This window comes from Nilaparvata lugens, chromosome 5, assembly GCF_014356525.2.
Source record: "Nilaparvata lugens isolate BPH chromosome 5, ASM1435652v1, whole genome shotgun sequence".
In the NCBI taxonomy this organism is placed as follows: Eukaryota; Metazoa; Arthropoda; class Insecta; order Hemiptera; family Delphacidae; genus Nilaparvata; species Nilaparvata lugens.
Window position 1 is genome coordinate 28411577 of NC_052508.1, and position 24660 is coordinate 28436236.

The window sequence follows — 24660 nt, forward strand, 5'->3', positions numbered from 1 at the left end:
TCGTCTGTACTGTATGACCAACGCATTCAATAATAGCGCTATGCACTGGTATTCAATTTGAAGAAGAAAAGAGACTTTATTGGTTTAGAAATAACAAGCGACAGCTTTCCTATCCATTTCCGAAGCTCTGTACAACATGCGTCACTATTATATACGACACTACATCGCATCATCAATTAGATTTGTTCTACGTCATCCGATTTTTTAAAGTCTATTATTTTTCATAATAATTGTTTTTAGAACGAGCTTGTCAAAAACGTTTTGAAATAATATGCCCAATAGTATTTTTCCGTAAAACTCGAAAGCTTCGAAACTATCTTTCCTATGGATCTTACCATATACCTTAATTCACTCTATATAACTAATATTATAATAATATAACATTGGATAAAATTTTAACTTCAAAATAGCCTATAATTTTCGATAGAAATGCTGTTAGGTGTCATCACTGGAGAAACTGAGACTGTAAATTGGTTCTTTGGATCATCTACGAGGGTTATCTATAAAACTATAATACAATATATTTTTCTAATTTATTTCTATTCACAAAAATAGTGTCTCAGTCCTGGTAAATCCTAACAATTCCAGCCATTCTCTCATCTCTTAACTTGTTTAGATGGTACTATTTGAACTACGTAATAACAGAATTAACAAAAGAAGATGTTTCATTGACCTCACTCTTTTCTTTCCAATAAAAATATTATTTGCGAGCAGTTCTCGAGGGAGCAAATAGGCGTAACTTGTAACACGGTCTGGCATTTTCCATTACATAAAAATTGTGAATTAGCGCGAGACAGAGTGCAAGTGAAGAATGCACAATATTATTGGTCAACTAAAATAAATGACGTCATCCATGTGAAGTGAACAAGAAGGTGAGCACTTTTTCACAAGGAGGAGAGCAATACCTACTATTACTTAGTAATAGTAGGTATTGAGGAGAGCAGAATCTCGGCGTCATTATAAGTATGACGTCATGGATACATATATCGATATCCATAGCTTAGAATCGATAGTTGCTTATTAGAATCAATAGTTTTGTCACAGAATACAATGATTTTACAGAATACTGTATGTACTCCATGATTTAGTAGCCCAGTTGACAGAGCGACTGTTATGGATTTCTGATATTTAAATTGAAAAGCTTAAAATCATTTTCATTTGAATCAGTGGTACTTTTTATAGTAAAGTCACTAACGTAGCGATCTTTTAGTCTTGTACAAGACCGACAGATCGTTTAAAAAGAACAATATTTGAAGCTTTAAATCTCAAAGTAGCTTACTAGTTAAGGCCCGGTTGCACAACAGCCGGTTACATTTTAATTGTGATTAATCTCATGAGAAAAATATCATTTTTACATAACCTCTAGACTGTGTATTCAAAATTGAGGTTTAGAGCAGTTATGGCCGAATGCCAGTTGTTTCTACCTGGATTGTATTTGTATATGAATAAATAAATATTTTTAACCAAATGCCACTTCATGGTCTCTCAATTTAACAACTATGTCGTTTAATGTTTTAAAATATTTACATAACACATTATTATTAATCCACTTTCAGCGCCATAACATAAACATAACCAACTCTTGCAACATGCAACTGCCAATCAATAATGATCAAAGTAGTGTTGTCAAATCAACAAACTATCGATTCCAAGCAACTTGAATATCGATATAAGTATCCATGACGTCATTTTATCATGACGTCGAGACTCTGCTTTCCTCCTTGTGAAAAAGTGCTCACCGAACAAGGAACAACAGCTCCAATTCGTCGGACATCATTCATGTCACAGTCAACAGAACTTTTTATGTTGACTTGGAAAACCTAAAACCAGAGTGAAGTACTAAAACAACACTTAATGATTTTAGCTTAACATTCAATTTATGTGAACACGAATTAAATTCAACTTCTTCCACTTCATAAATAGTTATTAACAGTTTAGTGGTGAGGCGTCAGGCCAAACTCCGTTTTGGGAAAAGCATCATCCATTAACTAGTTGAAACAAATAAAATAAAACGAGATAAAATCAAATTTAATGTGGAGAGAGAACCAGTAAGGTCAATAAACTTGTATAATGATTATAATTTGTGAGATGATCACTCTCTGTAGCTTGTTGATCTATATATGCTAATTAATAACAAATTAACAATACTTAATTCACCGTTACCTTTGAGGCCCATCCATTCACGTCAGCAATTGTTGAATATGAAGCATCAATGTCATTATTGTAAGTAAAACTGTTTTTTAGGAGTAAATTTTTCTATATTAGCTTAGAAATAGTGTGTTCAATATTTTATTTTCCTGTCGTGGCCTAGAAAACAATAAATTATTTCTATAAACTGATACCATAGGTTTTACTGCATTCTAAATGTTCTTCTGTAATCCACATTCGAATATTTGTTATTACATTAAATTCTATCTATTTTTTGGAAACCAATTCTTGATAAAAAAAAATTATAATCTAGATTTATCCAAATCATGATGGCTCGCAAAAATCAAGTTCAGTCCAGAGAGTATAGTATCACAGATTCAGGCCATTCAAAGCGTTCATGATAGAATGTAACATTCGTTAGAAAGTAACATGTAATAATAATGTTCAGTTTTTATTGAAAAGTTGTTGATAAATCGCTTCCACATAGAATACGGAATCTATAGTTATTTCAATATTTTTTAACTAACATATTGAATAGAATAGATTCTACTTTAATATATTCTATAATTTTCATTATGAAAAATCATGACTTATCAGTTGTAGACTGATACACTTATTTGAATTGATTGAAGCTTCAGGTCTTGCAAGTTGTTCGATTTCTATCAATCCTTGCTATGGAAGGGGGGAGGGAATTCTATTCCAATGACTGTTCCATTAATTGAATTTCATATTAAGCGGATATACAGTAGTTATGCAAAAAATAGAATGAATGGATTGGAAACAATTTTTGAGTTTGAAACTCCCTCAATTTATTTCAATCACGTTCAGTTCATCCTGCTTATCGTAGTCAATTTTAGAGCAGACTGAGCATTTCCTTCGAAATCCTGTCTCAGAATATCAACTAGTTGTTGGGATGCCAGGCTTTGGTTGTCTGTTCCTACATGTAACTGCATATGGATTTTATGAGTTCAATAAAGTCCCTTTCGTGTAGTCGAATCTGAGTTACCCTAGCGTTGCAGCTATGAAAACCCAAAACTCTAAATTTAATGGATGTAGCTGTCAAAAACCGACATCATGAACCAATGAGAACAAAATTCTAGACGCAAGCATCTAGGCAGTACCAACCTGCAGGAAAACGTGGTATAGGAAGACTGGAATAGGTGTAAGAAATTGATTGGCAATGAAGAAGAGAAAATGAGGATGATAAGGAAATGAAAAACTAGGACGAAAAGGAGTGGGAGAAGGAGAAATAGGAGGAGTTGGTGAAGGAGAAGGAGGAGGGTGAGGAAGCGGAGAAGTAGGAGGAGAATAAAGAGGAAGATTATGACAAAAAAGTGAAAAATAATTGCAAACTAGAACTACACTATGAAGGATGATGCTTTGTTGAAGAGGTCGTTCTTTTTTCTGTGAGGGACAGGAGGTATTCTGTGGAACAGAATTTTCAACATTCGTTTCGGCCACTTTATTGATAGCTTTCTTGTTCAGTCTTCAGTCTCAAGAGACCAGCCAGCTGCAAAACGGAAAGTCGGAGCAGATTTGAAAGCTGAGAAACTAGGAAAGAGCCGATATGGCACTGGGGGTGCAGATGTTTACACAAGTTGTTCTTACGGATTCTAAAAGGAGCAATCGTTTTGCGAGGTTTAGTTGCAATACTCATAGAATCTGACTCTTGTTAGCTCTTCCTCTTTGACTGATGCCATTTTCCATTCTGACTACGGTAAACAGGCTTCAACGGGTAACTAACATTATATTATAGCTTGTTGTCTTGTTCGTATACTGCTTGCGTTTTCTTGATGTGTTTTTACTCCTTGTGTCTTTGAATTAGCAGATGATGTTGACAGGATGAGAGCTTTGGTGTAGTTGCATTGGGACAATGGACTTTTATCTGACAAATAACAATAACAATCTTCTTCTTCTTCTTCTTCTTCTTCTTCTTCTTCTCTTCTTCTTCTTCTTCTTCTTCTTCTTTTCTTCTTCTTCTTCTTCTTCTCCTTCTTCACATGTCCTAAATACTAAAGCTTTTGCTACTCAACACTCTGAACAGCCTTCACTCCCAATTCGTTCCAATACCTCAGAATACCTCACCCTCGACGATAAACAATTCGACGATAAACAATTCAAATGCCTAAACTTTGGACAACAAGTTTAAGGTTATATGAAATCACACACCGCTTCGTCGCTTGATTTCCGGTCCAGGAATAGTTTAGAGAATTAATAGCTTGATTTTGATTTATCTGCTGGTAAATGAATTTCTAGTTTGAAATGGAATTTCCCATCTTATATCATTGGAAGTTGGAAGAAGCTGTAAGAGATGATAAGAAATCCTATTCGCCAACAGAAACAGCTCAACAATCTCATCAGGGCACTAATTGCATTTACCATAAAAATTGTTCAGATTGTTCAAGGTGTAGATGCTGAATTGCCCCTATTATCTAGAAATTTGTCTTTAATAAATCAAGCCTATAATTCTGGGTTAATTCTGGGTTACTTATCGTGCGGTTGAACAGTTTTGGAGCTACCTGACAATTTTGGGACTAAATCCGATGAGCGCAATCTGGGTTAATGGGCTCTTATCGTTTGTTTCTATCTCTTGAGAAGAGTTAACTCCTGAACCTCATTACTCTCATTACTCTGACAATCGCACCTGGATACAGCATTCATTGTCAGTCTCTCTGTTGCAAGTCATCAGGTCTCAACTTCTCCATTTTCCGACCCTCTCACTCTCTCTCTCTCTCTCTCTCTCACTCTCTCTCTCTCTATTTCTCTCTTCATTTCTGATAGGTTCTCCTATACGATTTATCTAGTAGAATTTGAAATATTGTTTCCAATTGTATTAATAAATTAAGTTTAAAATTATCTTTTATTATATGTTATTTTATTTTGATTAAGATTTTTATTTACTTATATTAATCCTATGTAGTCTTTTTACATAATATGTAATCTATTTTTTCTGTTTTCTTATGTAAATTTGTCCTCTTTTGTAAAGGGTTGTGTGGCAGAGAGGAACAGGAGTCTTAACTCCGCCCCAATAAAGGCATATAATCAATCAATCAATCTCTTCCCTGAAAGGGAGTGTTCACGTCAAGTTGGTTTAATCTCATACATTTATGTTGTTCACGAGGAAGGGATACTTATATGTCATTTGATATGATTGGATGTCATATTTTGATGGTTCATAATAGTAGGTATTTTCAAAATGTCAATATGAAATTTCAATTCGTATTTGAAAAAGTTAGCTCTCTCTGAGTGCCTATCCATTCCGTATATTGGCTATTCTGTTTTTGTTGGTGGTGATTCAGATAGATTTTGGTTGATGACTTCTTCCCATTGGAATTTCAAAATATGTAGGATCTTCGTCAGCTATGGAGAAGATTGTCTCTCAGTAGTCTATGTTTTTTATATATTTTGTTGAAATACTCTCATGAATAAGGGAAAAGCTTATAAAATTCACAGCATCCAGTTTATTTGTTTATGTATTCTGAGCTAGTTTTGAAAGGTCAATTCCAAATATCAAGGATGACTGTGAAGCAGGAAGAATAGCCAGGAATAAAGTATCGAGTGAATACAGGGAAAAATTCTCAATCCTGAATTTCTTTCTAGCACCAACTGCAATATCTTCTCTTGGTGTGTCACAAAAAGTTGAAGCAAACAATAAGCTGACAGGCATTTTTAATACATGGCTCGAAAAATGGTTTTCTTTGTTGAAAATTACCGGAGTAAGAAGCATCGTCGATCACGCTTATCAATTTCGACGAACCTGGTCGCCTGCAGGCGGTGAAAAGCGATTATCTGTAGCATTGATCATCAATTCTAGCGCCGCGTCTGTCAAAATTCTGAAGCTGCCACCAGACACCAAATCGACGTGCGATGGATGCTTATGCTTACTGAGCGCACCACAAGTAGTAAAAACCTGATCCCTCCAACCATCGAACGTGGCTGCTTAGACGTGCGAAGTAAACATACAGGTTTGATTAATTATACATTCTGATTATTAATGAGTTTCGGTAAACCAAGCCTCTTACTAGAAGTAGTGAATGATATTGTCTTCTCGCGTTATAACGATCTAAAAATCCAGTAGGCTGTTTTAGTATTGATCGACAAGCAATATTTGAATTTTTTACATTGAAGACTAAGAATATTTTTTATCACACTGATATACCAAACCATCTATCAGAGAGACAGTAATTTTATTCCTTTATAGTGGGAAATTGAATGAACCAATGTTCTAATAGAATTTTTTCAAGTCAGTTGAATTGGTCAGGCATTCAGTCTCTACAAGAGTTATGAATAGTTATGAAAAGTTACAATAGTCATTGGTGATCATTTTTAGATTTGCATTGTCTTTATTGTCATGTGACGCTTGGAGCGCCCAGATCGTCAGTCAGTGCTCAGCTCTCATTGTGTTAACATAATGTTATTCAATAAAAATCATTTTTTAAAAACGAAATTAAAATTTATTTGAAGCTATCTGGCGCCCAACCTGCAGATTTTTTGGAAATTTAAAGTGCTGAATTTTTTATCTTTTATCCAAATCGGGACTTTGAAATATTTTCTGGAAAAGTGAGTGTCAACTCTTAATCGTGGGTCGCCAAGAACTTCATCTTCAACTCCAGTCTGGATTCACCTCAGATCTCTCTAGTCCTGGTGGATCAAGATCATTACGTCATCGATTCCTTTCCTTATCAATTGGAGTGGGTCAAGGAGCAAGGAGATTTGTGGAGGATGAAGAACCTGATGCCGACTCAAAACCATCATCTTCAACTCAACTTCTTGAATGTAAGCTTTCGCAAATTAATCTAACCATGGCCAAAGTGCAAAAACTTATACCTGAGTTACTTCTCAATCTAATGCCGGACTATTCTGGAGACCCAAGTGAATCACTAAATTTTGTGGAAGTGGTTTCTCAGCTTCATGGAGAATATACCTTAGATAATATAGAAGAAGCTAAGGAAAATCATTGGGCAATTTTACACAAACCTTTGAACAAATTGCATAGTGAAGCCAAACAAGTAGCACATAACAACGAGTGTTCCACCATTCCAGAACTTATTACAGCTTCAAAAAATAATTTCGCAGATAGTAGGTCAATCCCTCAACCGATGACTGAATTGATAAATATGAGATCCTACAGTAATGAACATCCCTTGCATTTTCTGAACAGGTTAGTAGCGAAACGAACAACAATTGTGACTGAATACAAACTTGAAAATATAGAGGGACAGGCTCTAAAAATGTTTCTTGGACAGTTAGATACTCGAACTGTAAATGTGTTGTGCAACGGTATTCCTACTTCTCTGGTTGTTCATCTCCAAACACTCCAAATAAAAGACTTGAACGATGCTAGAAGTAAACTGATCAATAACAGTCACCTATTATCGAAACAGCGAGGTTTTCACAACGATATGACGAACTTAAACAAGAACGTCAACAAACCCAGCCCCAACAACAATTCTCAGCAAAAGCAACCCTTCCACAATAAGAACAGAAATCAAGTTTTCCAACACAATGTTCCCAGACCATTCTTCAATAGGCCACAAGGTTTCCAAAAACAACAAAATTTCAATGCAAGTAACCAGAATCAATTCCAAAACTTCAATCAAAATCAGTATAAAAATTCAAGACCTTCAAGTTCGGGACAGTCAGACAACAGTTGCCGAATACGGACGTTTCCATGAGAACTGCTTCGACCAACCCCTAATTCAAGACACCAATGCACACCACCGAAATGGATGTTGAGCATATGGATGAAAAAGATCAAATCATTGCTGGATTGACCGAGCGAATAAATTCTTTAGAGCTAAGCATGAACAACAACAACCCAGGTTAAATGTTAAATTGAACTCTATACATACAGAACTACCATATCTTCAGAAAAACAATTTGAAAATTTTAGCTGATTCTGGTAGTCGATATAATTTTGTTAGGAAACATGTACTAAATGAAAAAGCCGAATTGATACCTTGTAAGTTTTGCATAAGTACTCCAGTAGGAAAGTCCTATGGAGAATATAAAGTTAAGATGAATTTCATGTATATTTTAGGAAAAAATGTAGAATCTGATTTTTTGTTGCATGAGTTTTCCCAGAAGTACGACATTTTGCTAGGGTATGAAACACTACAGCAATTGGAAGCACAAGTCGATTATACAGCCAATTGCCTTAGATTTGACTCTACTATAATACCATTGTATGGGGTGGGCCCTTTGAAAATAAAAAAGGGTTGGAATAAATTGTTTATTCCTTGTGAAAGTGAAAATGAAATATTTGTGCTTGAAAATGTTGATTTAGATTTTGAGGAAGTATTAGTAGAATCTGTAGATAATGTTATAAGTATTGATTTTTATTCTGATGATTGCAAAGAAACACAACTTGAAATTTTCAAGTTAGAACCAGTTGAAATTTTCGTAAATGAGTCGACCAATTGTCCTCTCACTAACGGAAATTTACTTCCATTGTTAAGAACTGATCACATGAGAAGTGAGGAAAAAGATAAAATAGTTGATCTGATATTGAAATATCCTCAAATTATCAAAAACGACAATGAACCGTTAACAGTGTAACATATTAAAATTTGAAGTGCAAGCAAAATCGCTAATTGGAAGAATTTTATAGGTCTGAAGTAAAACAGCTACTCTATTATCACCAAATGCGATAACAACAAATGAAAGATTAGATAATAACGGGTACCATGGCTAAAATTAGAACAGCCGAATAAAAAAGGAATTTTATTTGCTACTTATTATATTATATAAAGTATTGGGAATTTTGAGGTTAGGCTTAAAATACCTACTGATCGGCGACCTAATAATCGATCAAGTTGTATAATGTGAAATCTAGCCAGACACCTTGGCAAAAATTTGTTGTAAACAAATAGTATTCAACTAGAGGATTTTGGAAAGCACATGGCTAATTGTTGTAGAGGGAGAAACAACTTATAAAGTCCAAAAATATTTATTATCTGTAATGAACATACATAAACCACCAAATAAAAATAAATTGGAACATTAAGGAAGTAGGATGTTCCTAGGCGCATGGATACAGTACCGTAGTGAATTTGCATGAACCAATCAAATTGCAGTAATCGATGGGCGGCAATAGAGAGCCGATTCAAATGTATATATAAATATTTCTATAAATGATAAGAATTTATAAATTATCACTACTCAGTTTATGTATCAGATATGGTCCGAGTAATTATGGAATGTTATACCTAAGATATAGGTAATAATTTAGTTGATTGGCACGGACTATTTGATCCTTTTAATGGCGTAGTAGTGAATTATTTAAATGTATGTAAATTTGTAAGTTGGAAATGAAATTGTAGAAAATAAGGGTAGAACCTGCCCACTTGCCTGCCAGATGCCACTATGGAACGACACTAAATTTTGTAGAGCACAAGACCCTTTGTTAAATTGTACTTTTGAAAGACTTAAAGTTTAAATTCATTAATTAATTTTTTATAAGACTAAGTGATGCTGCATTCAAATCAAATCAAATCAAATCTTTATTTTGTCCCAAAAACATAATTACAATGACAAAAATGGTTATAAATGAAAAAAGTAAAATACAATATAAAATGAAAAAGAAAAATACCATTAATAGGATTATACATAACTATATTAAAAACGGGAAGTCCCTGCAAGGTTTGAGGAACCTGAGCGCAGAGGCCGATGTGTTCAATGCCTAACAGTACATGAAAATAATAATGGGATATTATAAGAAATAGGGAAAAGAAAAAGTGAGTGAGGAAGGGAAGAGAAAGAGCAGAGTGAAGGCATAGGGGAAAGTAAAGAATAGTTGAAGATTACATAAAAAACATGAGAAGTCTTTGTACTAAGCTATGAGGAAATTACATTGTCAAAATTACATTGTTCGAGATTATCCAGCATGTATGAATTTCAATTAGCAGTTTTCGCATTAAAGCGAAAGTCATTTAAATATTTATTTATTCCCTTGGAGAAGACGACTTCGGCCACCAAAAATCCAGGACAACCAGGAAATTCGGATCGCCGCCAACATCTTGTAAAAATTCAGCACGTGAGTGATAAATTATCGAAATATATAAAGTTGGGGCGCCCTCAGTGCTTCGAGTGAAACAAATATAAAAGCTAGCTCGTCGAAAAGGTTATAAATATTAAAAATCACTATAAAACTTGCGCAAGTCTTAAAAAGGTACAAAAAAACATATTTTATTGGATGAGAGTTGTATCAAATTTATATATCTAAAGATGCATAGATTAAAGGAGTATTTGAATTTAATATTATAAACTACATATGCTCACTCAATCATTGATTTTATTTAGGGATTTGTAAAGATATAATGTAGCTCTTGTTCACTGGATAAATTGATTCATCTACTTCCATCAGAGGCCGAACCTTAAGCCCTGATATATATATATATATATATATATATATATATATATATATATATATATATATATATATATATATTATTGAGAAATATACTGAGATCTATAGATTTAATATATTTATAGTTTATGATTTATCAATTGATTATTTTTATGATTTTTGGGAAGAAGATAATATACAGTGAGATTTTCAAATCGACAAGCAGCAGCAAGTCGATACCTAAGCTACATAGTATAGATGCATACTATTAATGAATTAAAAGCACATGGTAACGTTTCGTGCTAAAGAGCTAAAAAGTAGTGAGCCAATCTGTGATATTTTATTCTTGATATATTTGTTCTTATATTTATTGTTTGTGCTTGTTGCTCTATATGTTTCCACATTTATTTGGTCTTTGATATTTACTTGTACAATATATGTATCAAATTTTTATGGTGTATCCTTTATTTGATTCTCCACTTCCATGCATGACCAATCTCATATTTATTATCGAATTATCGGTATTGAAATATTAAGAAAGTTACCATCCGATTTTATTCTTCACAGAATAAGCTGGTTTACTCAGCGATATATTGTATTGATATTTAATCAAATCTCTGGAAATAATACGTTCCAGAGATTTATATAAATTGTCCAAGAGCAGTGAACTGTGGGAGCTCCTGAGCGAGCCTATAAGAATTTTATCTAAGTTGTATTCTAAGAACCACAACCAGAGTTATATATCTTTGTACTCATGCTTTACCGACTGCGGCCAAGCCAGGCAAACCGTTATTCACAAAAATAACGTCAGAACAGCTACAAATATTTTGATACATAGAGTTGATACAACTGATGAGGAACCCATGTACACGAAAAATTACAGGTATACCTATGCATTCCAACAAGATATAAAAGAAGAAATTGACAAACTATTAGAGAATAAGATCATACGAAATTCAAACTCTCCATATAATTCGCCTTTGTGGATTGTCTCCATGAAGCCTGATGCATCAGGCAAAAGGAAGGTGAGATTAGTAGTTGATTATCGTAAATTGAATCTGAAAACCAAAGACGATCGTTTTCCACTACCGAATATTGAAGACTTATTTGGTAAAATAGGACTCGCTAATTATTTCTCAACTATTGACCTGAAATCCGGATTCCATCAAATTGAATTAGAAGAGGAATCCATTCCCAAAACTGCCTTTTCCACTGAAACAGGGCATTATGAATTTTTGCGACTCCCTTTTGGTCTCAAAAATGGACCACCTTGTTCTCAACGTGCTGTACATATGATTTTTGCTGATTTACCAAATGTGTTGGTTTATATTGATGATATAATTGTGTTTTCCGACTCTCTAAAAGAACATATGAGACACTTGGAAACTGTTTTCAAAAGATTGCAGAAATTCAATTGTAAAGTTCAACTTGACAAAACTGAATTCTTCCATAGAGAATTATTATTTTTAGGTCATGTGATTTCTCGTGAAGGTATAAAACCAAATCCATTGAAAGTGCAAGCAATTAAAAATTTTCCTATTCCCCAAAATCAGAAAAATGTGAAACAATTTTTAGGACTTAGTGGTTATTACAGAAAGTTAATTGAGAATTTTGCTAAAATAGCACAGCCTCTATCTCATTCTCTCAGAAAAAATGTAACGTTCAATAATAAAGATGAATCCTTTGTTAAAGCGTTCAATGATCTTAAAGATCACATCATAAACGCTCCTGTACTCAGATTACCTGATTTGAATAGACCATACATTCTTTGCACCGATGCTTCAAACAAAGCCATTGGTTCCGTTCTTTCTCAGAAGTTTGATGACGGTGAACATCCGGTCTCATTTGCATCAATAACTTTGAACCCAGCGGAAACAAACTTGTCAACAATTGAAAAAGAGTTGCTCGCTGTAGTTTGGTCGATTAAGCATTATCGTCCTTATTTGTACGGAAACAAGTTTACCGTGAGAACTGATCACAAGCCGCTAGTGTGGCTTCATTCATTAAAAGAGCCTAAACTCTAAGCTAGTTCGATGGAAATTGTTATTAGAAGAATTTCAACTTTGACATTGAATACCTACAAGGCAAATCGAATTTAGTTACCGATGCTCTTAGCAGAAATCCTATTGAAGTCCAAAATAAAGAGACAGAAATAAATCCACAACTTGCTCAATACTTGTTAGACGACATGCTAAATAATACCGAAAATGCGCCTGTAATTGACCAAGAAATGTTGAACGAAATACTCGACTGTGTAACTGACAGAAACATACAACAAAATGACAATCAAGAACGAGACGATCATAACGACAGTGACAATAATAGTTTGAATGACTTTTTGACAGCCCCTTTACCTGAATGCAATAAAAAACAATACATACATAATGACAGTGACAATGATAGTTTAATCACAGTTCATTCACAGGAAAGTTGTAATGCTAGAGTTCACATTACAGAAGAGACTAGACCCGTGAATATTGAACATAATCAATTGATTGTAAAGCGTGGTAAATCGAAACCGAATTTCAAAAAAGTTTTTGGTAAACAAAGAATAACTTTCTTCTTTACAAATCCTGACGACATTAAAAATAACGTTGACGAAATTAAAACGTACCTTTATCTTGTACTGACTTATGGAATTTATGGTGACGTTCATGGAAGTACACTTGAGGATTGGAAAAACAAAATAATTCAGACTTTCACTGAAGAACTAACCCAAGTGTTGGACGAGACTAAATTCAAAATCTATTCGAAAAAATGTATTGATGTGATCGTCAAAGACGAACAGCTTGACATAATTCAAAGATATCACGAAGGTAAAACGTTTCATAGGGGTATCAATGAAAACTATACTAGAATTAGAAAATAATATTATTGGCCCTCTATGTACAGAGATGTGGATAATTTCATCAACAAATAATGTACCTAGTAATTGCTTACTAGTGAAATATGATAGCAATCCTGATAAAATTGTTTATGAAAAAACACCTACACCTTTGGCTTCGTTTCAAGAATTACAAATTGACTTTCTCTCTTATCGATAACAAAAAGTGTTGACTATAATATTGATACATTCAGTAGAATGCTTGATGCTTATATTTTAGACAATTTATCAAGGGCAGCCGTAACTAAGGCCCTAAAACAATATTTTGCTAGACACCCTCTTCCTAAGAAAATCCAAATGGACCAAGGAAAAGAATTTGACAATGCTCTATTAAAACAATTTTTGTCAGTTTATGACATTACTCCCTATTATGAATCATCGGGACATCCGGATTCACAAGGCACAATAGAGCGTGCACACTCTACTCTTATTGAAACTCTCAATTCTTTGGAAATTGACAGACCAAATTCAACCCTAGAAGACAAACTACTCCTTAGCTTAATTTCTTACAACAATTCAATCAAAAACGACTTCTGCATAACTTCTTTTGAGTAGACATTTGGACCAAACAAATACATTTTTTTATTTATTTTATTTATTCATTGACAATAGATACAATCCAGGTGTAAACAACAGGCATTCGCCCAAAACTGTTTCTAACCTTCATTTAAAATTAACAAAAATAACATCTCAGATTTAGAAATGACAAGAGCTCAAATCACAGAACATATCGATAATGAACATTTCAAGGAACTTTAAATGTTACATGAAATAAATAGAGCTAAAATCGAGAACGAAAAACATACCAGGACAGAAAAGCTAAACAAAAATCGTGAAAAAGTACCGGAATATGAAGAAAATGAAAGGTTCGTGAGAAACATTCAAAATAAAAAGCATTTGCCAAGATATTTCCCAGCTACTCGAATTGGACCAAATAAATATCAAAGTAAGAGAGGAGTTCTGAAACTTCACCCTAATAGACTTAAGAGACCAAGAATAGTTGAAACCAAAAATGTTGTTTCAGATGCAGATAAGAATAATGATAGGACTAGTCCTTTGCCTTCCGGCTCTGGTGTCGACGTACCACTTGACAGACCTCGGGACTAATTCCGATTAAGACTGGACAATCAACGATAATCAATGAGACTTATAAAATCATCCACTATTCTAATATAACTAATTTACAGACGGAACTTATTTCCCTTCTCTATTCGATAGGACGACTTGAAAATTCTTTTATCTCATATGACATTGTATCCTCTTTGCAAAAATTAGCCAAAAAATTGAATTTCAAATTAGAATCAATCTCTCATGAAGACATGTCACAGAGTGAACGGATAAAAAGAGGCTTATTCAATGGATTAGGAAACGCAATCTCTTTGATAACAGGTCTGATGACTGCTAATGATAAATCTCATTTCAATGATATAATCGAGAAAATTGAAAATAATGAATTGCATCTAGTGAAAAATGAAAAAGCAAACATTGCCTTGAACGAAAATATGATGGAAAAGTACAATTATAATATTAACAGAATTAGGGCCGGTTTCTGAACTTACTGATCTTAGTTCTGGACTTACAGAGTCCTGGACTAAAATAAGCTCTCGGGTCTAAATCGACTTTCTGAGTCACAATTTTATCTTCTAAACTCCGGAGTCTATCAAGTTCTCGACTTATTTGAGTCCAGGACTTTAACGCAGTAAACATGAGGGTAACTCATTTTGCTGTTGTATTGTTGGCATTATAGCAAAACAGAAACAGCTGATTGCAGCGGGACAATTCAAATGAGCATGCTCTCCAAACTATTTTGTAAAAATACGTTTTGATTTCTTCGTAGGCCTATTCAAAGCAAAACCTTTGAAAGGTGAATGAATAAACATTTTATTTTACGTTATGCTATTATTGATCATTGATCCTAACCAGTAGATGGATTCGATATTTATCTCGGGCCACTCCCGTGTTTCGGATGGACACGTTAAACCGTCGGTCCCGGCTGCCTAAAAAGCAGTCGTTAGGTCATGTCAGAGGCCCTGAAATTGATCAGTTGCGACCTGAAAACTCTGACACCAGACCTGAGCCAGCCAGGTCACTCGATGTTATTATTACCAGTGATTTTGGAATAAAAATTTCATTAGGCTATTGAGTTTGAAAACGTATTTGTTTAAAAAAAAACTGGAATAAAAATTCATTATTGTTTTATTATTATTATTATTAATATGTTGAGTATGACATTGATTCACTCATCATATTCAGATTGGAATATAAATTCCAAGGCTAACGTTGTATTATTTTGCGTAAACATTTTTAGGTTATGTCACAGTCGTAAAATGAGGTTAGTTTTTTACGCATAGTTCTGATTTTATTCCAAAATGAACTTGCAAACTATAAATTATGAATTTAGATGGACTAATCCAAATAATTTGGGTATTTCATGACATTTATTTGGCTTTTTATCTACTCCAAAACAATAACTGAATTGTGTTTGCTCAGTTAAGTCTAGAATTTAAATTTAAACCCTACCCCAGTCGAGAGTTCAAAATCACTCTGTTTTAAGTCCTGGACTTTACGATTTTTGATAAATCCTTGTCTCGGAAAGAGGCGAGAATCCAATTCAAGTCCTGGACTTATAAGCCCTTCACTCAGAAAGCGAAATTATAGACTCCAGGGCCTAACGTAATCTCTAAACTCCAGAGTGTATTTAAGTCCTCGACTACGTTAACGCTCTGACTCGGAAAGCCAATTTCCTGAGTCCAGAGTTTAAAGCCAGTTGAAGTCTAGAACTTAGCTAAATCCCGAGCTCGGAAACCGGCCCTTAATTCAAATAACAAGATTTTGAATAAAATTACAAACGAAACTTTGGATTCAATTGAAAAACTTCAAATTGTAAATTTTATTTCTGTAACTTTGGAGCTTCTGGATAATGAAATTAACGACATAATTGATTCAATTTTGTATTGTGAAAATGGAAAACTTCACCCTTCCATATTATCACAAAAAGATTTGTACTTAATTGTGAATAATAAGAATTATTCTTCAGCCAGTAATGATATGATAGTCTTGTGGGAGATAAGCAAAGCTACATGCATATTGTCGAAAAATCTATCAACTTATATAATTCATATTCCTAAGCTCAATATGATTTTTGATATTTACGACTTACTCTCATATCCTGTACAAAATGGTTCAAAAGTATTCACAATGAAATTAACTGAAGATGTTTTATCTGTTTCGAAAGATAACAAAATTTGGAAATTGTATAATTTTATGGACTTCTCATATGACGAATGTATTTTATCATTAATAATGATAATGAACATAATGAACCTTTAAAGTAATGTAAGAAGATCAAATTATCAAATGTTGAACCATACTTGAAATACTATGAAAGATATAATTGTGTAATTGGCTTTAGAGTGAGTCAAATTAACATCAATAATGTCAAAATCAATTCGCCAATCTCATTTTTGTTAAATTCAGAACTTGATGACTTGATGACAGATATAAGGTAACCTTTCTCTTCAATCACACTACTTTTGGTCAAAAATTGTCATTAATTCCTGAAATTACTCAGAAACAAAAGTTTGACATGAGAAATTTAGAAAAAATAGAAAACATGCATTTATCAAATGCTGATACAGGAGAAGAGGACTTGAATGATCCTTGGGTCATCCTCCCACATGTTATCAGTTTCTCTGGTCTATTGATAATCATTGTTATTGTTATTGTTCTCTATCCCAAATTGAAGAATTGTTTGTGTAGTGATGTTGATAACCCAAAGATTATTCATATGCCTTCAACTGTAGTATACGCTCCTTCAGCTTTATGTTAATTAATTGAGATTTTTGGTAATTCAAAGCTTTTAGCCATTTTTGGAAGGTGGGCGAACTTGAATTTCAGGAGGGATGAGTTATGTAGATCAATAGTGTAATTAGTCATTAGTAATCAATTTTGGATTTGCATTGTCTTTATTGTCATGAGCCGCTAGGAGCGCCACGGACCGTCAGTCGGTGCTCAGCTCTCGTTGTGTTAACATCATGTTATTCAATAAAAATCATTTTTTAAAACCGAATTTAAATTTATTTGAATCTATCTGAGGAAAATATTGTATTTATTTCAAAAAGCTGCATAAAGCACAAAGCCGATATACGAGCTGATTGGGACTAGAGATTATCAGAATCATTCTTTGATCCCAATCATGGCGATCCACCATTATTAGTAGGCTTATGCCTACTGTTCCTCTCATTCGACCAACTAGCACAATTATTAATTATATGTTTATAATTATATGACAGAAAATTATTACTCTGATTTTAATGAGTTTTATATCAAACCCTAAAAATCTGCAGAATTAAGATGGATCCAAGAGATATATGGGTTCTCATAAATAGGCCTCTCAAACCCCCAATGTGGAAACTATCACATTTATTACAACTGTAAGATCCACTCGAGCATGTAAATTCAAAAGGAAAACTAGATGATTCATTCCCACTTCATTCTCCACTGAAACAGAATTTCAAGACTTCAATCAATATTGTATGGAATGAATTTGACCGTGTAGCGTGTAGAAATATAGCGTAAAGGTTGATAAAATTGCTTTGGCTTCCAAGGTACTAGAAAAACAATGAAAAAAATCTGCTTGTGCTAGATACAGAGTGGCCCAAAAACCTCGTATTTTCGGTGCATTTTCAGCTATTTCCGCCAAATACAGTAATCGGACAGAAAATTTAGCTCTCGACTTTTTTTAGATTATAAAATGGTTAATAAAATGAGATAATTCAAAACTGTCTATCTCCAAGTTATCATTTTTCAAAAATGAGAAAAATTTTAAGAAAAAAACAACTTTGATGAATTTTAGTTTTTAATCAACAATAGTTTCCGATTATTACCATTTAATGTATAATTCAAAATCCCTGTAGGCGTAATTCTGTGCTCTACAATCTGAGCCCAGGTAGAGCGCTCTAACTCATGTAGATTTCCATGTACACCTGACAACAATGCTCCTTGTATTGTGAAAAACACCTCATTTTTAGCTACAACCATCCAAATTGTTCTGACAGCGATATTTCGCAAGATGATATGAGTTCATGAGATTATGTTCTATGAGAATCACCCGTTAGATGCACTTCATCTCAGCATTTCAGTTGAACATAATCTCATGAACTTATATAATCTTGCAAAATATAACTGTGAGAACAATTCAGTAATTAAAATTTTAATTCAGTTGGCGATGGTGGTTGAAGCTAAAAATGAGGTGTTTTCACAATACAAGAAGCATTGTTGTCAGGTGTACCTGGAAAAAGTACCAGATGTACCAAGTAGAGCACTCTACTTGGTCTCAGATTGTAGAGCACAAAATTACGCCCAGAAGGATTTTGAATTATACATCTGAATTGTAATAATAGCAAGATATTGTTGATCAAAAACTAAAATTCATTAAAGTTGATTCTTTCTTGAAATTATACTCATTTTTTTAAAAATCTTAACTCCATGCTCATTGAAGATAGACAGTTCCGAATCATAGATCTACTATTTCATTCACAATTTTATAATCTAAAAAAAGCGAGAGCTAAATTTTCTGACCGATTACTGGATTTGGCGGAAATAGCTGAGAATTATAAAATGGACCGAAAATACGAGGTTTTTGGGCCACTCTATATTTAGCACAAGGAAATTTTGCATGAAGAAATTGGCTCTGAACCTCTCGCATGTACCCAAATAAAATATTAAAAAATCAGAACTACAATATATTTTGCAAGCACCAATGTATATAGTGACTGGATACATTGAGTGAATGGACTACCTTTGTTTCATGCGAAACTTGCTCTTAAATACGAAATTCTTCAACTCTGTCTAGGTCATAATTCTGCTATCGAGTCTCAAATTGATATTGAATTGGAAAGATCACCTATGTTGACCTGATCTTGCTTTGATGTGTAATTCTTCATAGAAAAATTATCTTCCTTTCAATCAAATAAATCTAGTTGAGTATGAATATTTGAAAATAGGCTACTAATATTTGAAAGGAAGAATGCGGAATAAAGCAAAATCTTTCCGTTTGTAGAACGTTTATTCAACAAAATGGAATAAAAATTTCGAACAATTGATTCTAGAATAATTATTCTCTAAATTCGATTAATTCAGACGCTCATAGTCTTTTGATGATCGGACATGCATTCATGAAAACTATGACGCTCAATTTAACAGCGTCATTCACCGACCCTCTATAATCGTAATCCTCCCTTAATCATATGGTAGCGGAGGAAAATTGTGATCAACTGATAGAGCCTTGAAAAGTGGATCAAGAAAGTGATCAGCAAGGAAAGAAAAAACGAGTTGGCTATCTGATGCGAATGGATGAAGGCAACATGCCAAGAAGACTGATGAAATCTATATAAAACACCGGAAGCAAGAAGCGGGTAAGGTGAGCCTGGAATAGATGAGTATATATATAAGCAAGGGGCTGTTTTCTGGTGGGGATGAAATTGTTGCTTGATTAGTGGCTGTAGAGCAGGGGTGTTGAGGGGGTGATCGATGAGTGCGAGAGAGATGGGTGGACAACTAGCACACAATGAAAAAGAGACAGGATATTTTTTTTTCAACTCATCCAAACTTGGCAAGTGGAACAAGCAGCCATTAGGCTCCAGCGAACAAGTACAGGATGGAAAGAATAATGGAAGAGATGACATCCACAAAGAGGTTGATATCACATGGCTCATGAATACTGCGATTGGGATTGGGTTTAATAGCTTATTGATGATGGAGAATCAATGCGAATGTATCTCCAGTTCTACTGCATTAAATTTCCTCCTCTCCGAACTCAGAAGGAGGAAATGGAGAAAGGAGAACATAGTTGTGGTGGATGGCATCAATTGAAAACAGTACAGGAACAAGAGAATAGAAATGGAAAGAGAGAGATTTATCAATTCTTCATCCAATTTGACTTAATGATAATCGAGCTGATCAAATATTATAATTTTGGAGACACCTTTGGAAAATCCTGAGGTACTAGGAGAACTTAGAAAAATTACAAATACTGAGCAAACCTTGAAAGTCCGTTAGAATTTCTATCATGAGGTTGATTCTCACAAGATATAATTGGTAGCTTTGAGATAGATTTTAGCACATTATACAGGAATTCTAGTTTTGTCAGTGAATGTTGCGATCCATCATAGACTGCTGATGGTTAGATCTGTGGATCCATATAGAATAATTCATATGGACAGTAATGAGGAGATTGGCAGAGGAGATGCAATTGACATCTGATATGTCATTTAGCAGAAAAAATAAGTTCCTACAACAATAACATTTTCTTGGCACATGCATCAGAAATGTCAACTTTCTAAAATTACTTTAGACATGTAAACGAGTAAACCTGGAAATATGCATGAGAACGTCATCAGAATCGATGAAATGTGAATGAACAAAACATGCACTGTGGAACTTACCCTGATGCAGTTTGTAGGAATGAGTGCAGTTAACTTCATCAGCACAGACTTTGTCGTAATAGTAAGTGAGCGAGTTATTGAAGCTGTTCACGCAATCACACTGGGAGTCGCAGACATTCGCCTTTCTTATGCAGCGACCATTCGGACATTTGAAATCGTCCTCTCCAAGGCATTCTTCACCTATGAAAATATTCCTCCTAATAATTTTACAGTAAAGTAAGATGTAGTCTACTAAGCACAAACATGAACCTGGAATCGACAGTAGAATAAGCATGATTAATAACTTTACTATTCAAGTTGCATTTGATGTTTTTTATTATTCATGATTAGTTTTTGTCTGACATAGCTTTTGATACATCATACTGGAGAAATTCACAAATGAGAGAATATTCCTATGTCGAGAAATGAGGAGGAATTTATAGCTTGACAGTATAACGATGAACGAAGATGTGAATCAAAACTTATATTTATTGAAGATTATTGTGTGCACTCACGGTGCTCGGTGGCGTATCTTCGTGAAAGACATTTCGGAAAGTTTGAAATAAGCTCCTTTATTACTTGTATTAATTTCCCAAATTTCCATCAACATGCTTTCTCAGTGACATAAGATATCATTTAACATGAGAGCATGGCATACATCATGGAAGGCTGTATATGACAATACACTTCAAATAACAAATAGCTTGATAAACTTCGATAATTACTATCATCACTTTTTGCTAGTGATATGACGAGGATTAGTAGTTAATGACTTCAAGTCGATTATTGTAAGATACTATGTTTCAACTTTCAAAGAACACTCTTGTTATAACTTCGATTAGAAACAACAAAGTGTTACAAACTGTACAGAAGTGATAATTTGATTTCCATATTGAGTGCATTCAATAGAGATCATCGTAGAAGTTTAAACTGTGGAGAGCTTTGATACTCAAATGCGTTATTTTCAGTCAAATTTGGTGCAGCTGAATAGTCGGATTGGAAAATCAATAGTGGGAGAAGTTGCAATGAAAGTAACCACACTCCTCAGAAAATACTTTTGCCTTAATCATTAGAATAGCTTATCATCAATCATTTATTTATTTAGTATTGAGTTTTTGGAAAACAAAAAATAATGATCAAATAATACAGAGAATGTGAATGAGCACTCCAGTACTCAAATTTCGGAGAATTTTTTCGATGCTCTTAAGATACCAAGTATCTTAATTCATAGAATATTCATTCATCAACATTGATTATAGTATGACTGAACTCAGAATAATTTATGATTTGTATTCCATAGTTATTTTTATCAGTTGCAAGTATACAGATATTTCAAGGGGAGAATTCATCTTCAAGTATGGCTGGGTTAATCATAATTACTATTCCAAACTATACTTTTCTATTCACAATAGTCGAAGGAATTATTTAAGAGACTTGAGAAATTGTCAAAAATCCACTTTATTTTGAATAAGTAATTATGAGAAAGTTCCACAACATCAATATTCACTCTACAAACTTAGTTGAAAAAATATTGAAAACAAAATATTTTTCCTACTTTATATGACTGGTTTCCTATATTATCTCTGTTCATAGATACCTACATCCCTGAGAATTAATACTTTTATGTTATGAGAAGAATGGTTGTGGGGTCCCCAGAATTATGGAGTGTTTCTCTCAGTATTCTTTTGGAAATATAAATAAATTATTGTATGGAATGGGTTTTTGCTTGCAGAAGAAGATTATAACCTATCCAATAAGTATTTCTGAAATGCACAACTTACAATTGAGTTCGTCAGCATGATTATCTGTGCAATCTGGCCAGCCGTCACACCAATAATACTTATGGATCCTCGTGCCATCACCGCATTTAACAAACTTTCCTGAAAAATCACAAATTCAACAAATCAGCGAATCAAATATTTGACTACAAGTATGAAATTATTCTGTGGAAGTGAAGCATGAAACCAAGCCAAGTACTATTTTTGAATAGGAAGAGACATGGTTAATTTAAGGCTGTGCAAAGGCTAAAAATAAACTTTCTACTGGTGATATTTTTCGAAGTTTTTCAATTTGTATACTATCAAGCTATCAAAATAAAAAAGTTTTCACAGGAAAACATTTTTTCCGATCATTACTTTTTGAGATAAGAGCGCCTAAAGTTCAAATTTTTGGGACAGAACATTTCAAGTTCATTTCAACTCAACTAAAAGTTATTTTTGGTCATTTTTAGTAAATTGAATAACTTTCTCAATAATTGATATTTTTTCAGATCTTTTGTTCTATTAGATCAACAATACCATGAAGAATCTATCCTGTAAATCTCATGGATTTATCTCTTACCAAACTTAAAATGTTCTGTCCCAAAAATTTAAACTTCAGGCGCTCATATGTCAAAAAGTAATGATCGGAAGAAAATGTTTTCCTGAGAAAACCTTTTTATTTTGATAGCTTGATAGTATACAAATCGAAAAACTTTGAAAAATATCACCAGTAGAAAATTCATTTTCAGCCTTTGCACAGCCTTAAGAAATTATTTCCACCCAAAGTAAGCTCATCAAAATGAGATACAGAACATAAAGTTTGCGCTTGTGTAAATATACAAGTAATTTCTCATATCAGCTCATTTTATTTTTATTCTATGAAGAGCTCATATCAGCAATTAGAGCTTCACTTTTACACTCATACAATCGTAAACTCTATGTTTTGTATCTTCTTTCGATGAACATACGATAATAGTATTCCTCAGAGTGTGATCGAATTCAAATTCGAATTAATTACAATTACTTACGAAAACTTCAATTGCTTTGGTAGTTTATTGACATTCGAAAGACATAGGAATAATTATTTTTTGTGTGAATTTTGGGAGGATTTGAAAAGAATTACAGGATGCATTTCAGAAGGATTACAATAATGTAGTACTGAAGTGTGGATGATGATGATTAGTTGTTTTTTCATTCACACTACTAAATTTAGGAAAGAGAAAAATATTGGTCTCTTTACATTAAGTTAATCTCTATTGAAAGAGGCTGTATAGTATACAATAAAATATGTTTATTTATTGAAATATCTATTATTGATAGCCTAAAATCTATATATTGGATACGGTACCGTTGAGCTAGGGTTTATTTATTCATAGGATACTAGCTATCGTGGATATTGGTTCAGGATTATTGTAAATATTCAAAAGCATTTCAGCATTTCCGTAATCAAAGCTCATGTACTCTTTGATCGAGTGATGGACTGTTAATATTGGTCGGTTTCCAACTGATCAAAAATGCCATTATAATTGGGCTCGATATTATTTGGTATTAGTGAAACATAATCTATCTTCCGCTTACAGGATAGAAAATAGAATTTCATACAAGCTCCGTAATTGATTTCATCAAAACAGGCAACGTACATGTAGCGCATATATAGCGTCCGACTCTTTGAGACTGAATTATTGACATGTTCAGATTACAGTAGTGGGTGCCATTTATCTGCTCTCGAAACACAGTCATTAAACACATCAATATGCTTTGATCCTCTGATAGAACTCAACATCAAAGTTAGAAAACTCTTATTCTGATTTTACATTCTAAAGGGGTCATTGAAATCTATATATGAAATGTATAAGGCAGTGGGGTATCTCTGATGGAAATCTTCTCAATTCAAACGAATGACTTTTACTACATTTCGAATATATTTTTTGGTCTTCCATCATCATGGAATTTGGTGGATTATTTCCTCTATTCAACAATCACTCATAATTGAAATCATTCATAGGTAATTCAAGTCCTTTAATGCTCAAAGCCTGTTAAACTATGGATAAAAAAAGATAATTATGTTTCAGTGGATATACAAAGACTACGAAAGAA

At 33.5% G+C, this 24660-nt stretch overlaps 1 protein-coding gene across 1 annotated transcript in view; it reads right to left on the reverse strand.

The window, feature by feature from the left end:
* LOC111044076 (G-protein coupled receptor GRL101) overlaps positions 1–24660 on the reverse strand; it is a 492864-nt gene that overhangs the window by 41859 nt on the left and 426345 nt on the right. Inside the window, 2 exon segments of the mRNA XM_039428094.1 lie at positions 20825–21004; positions 22585–22683. Coding sequence (XP_039284028.1) covers positions 20825–21004; positions 22585–22683 — 279 coding nt within the window.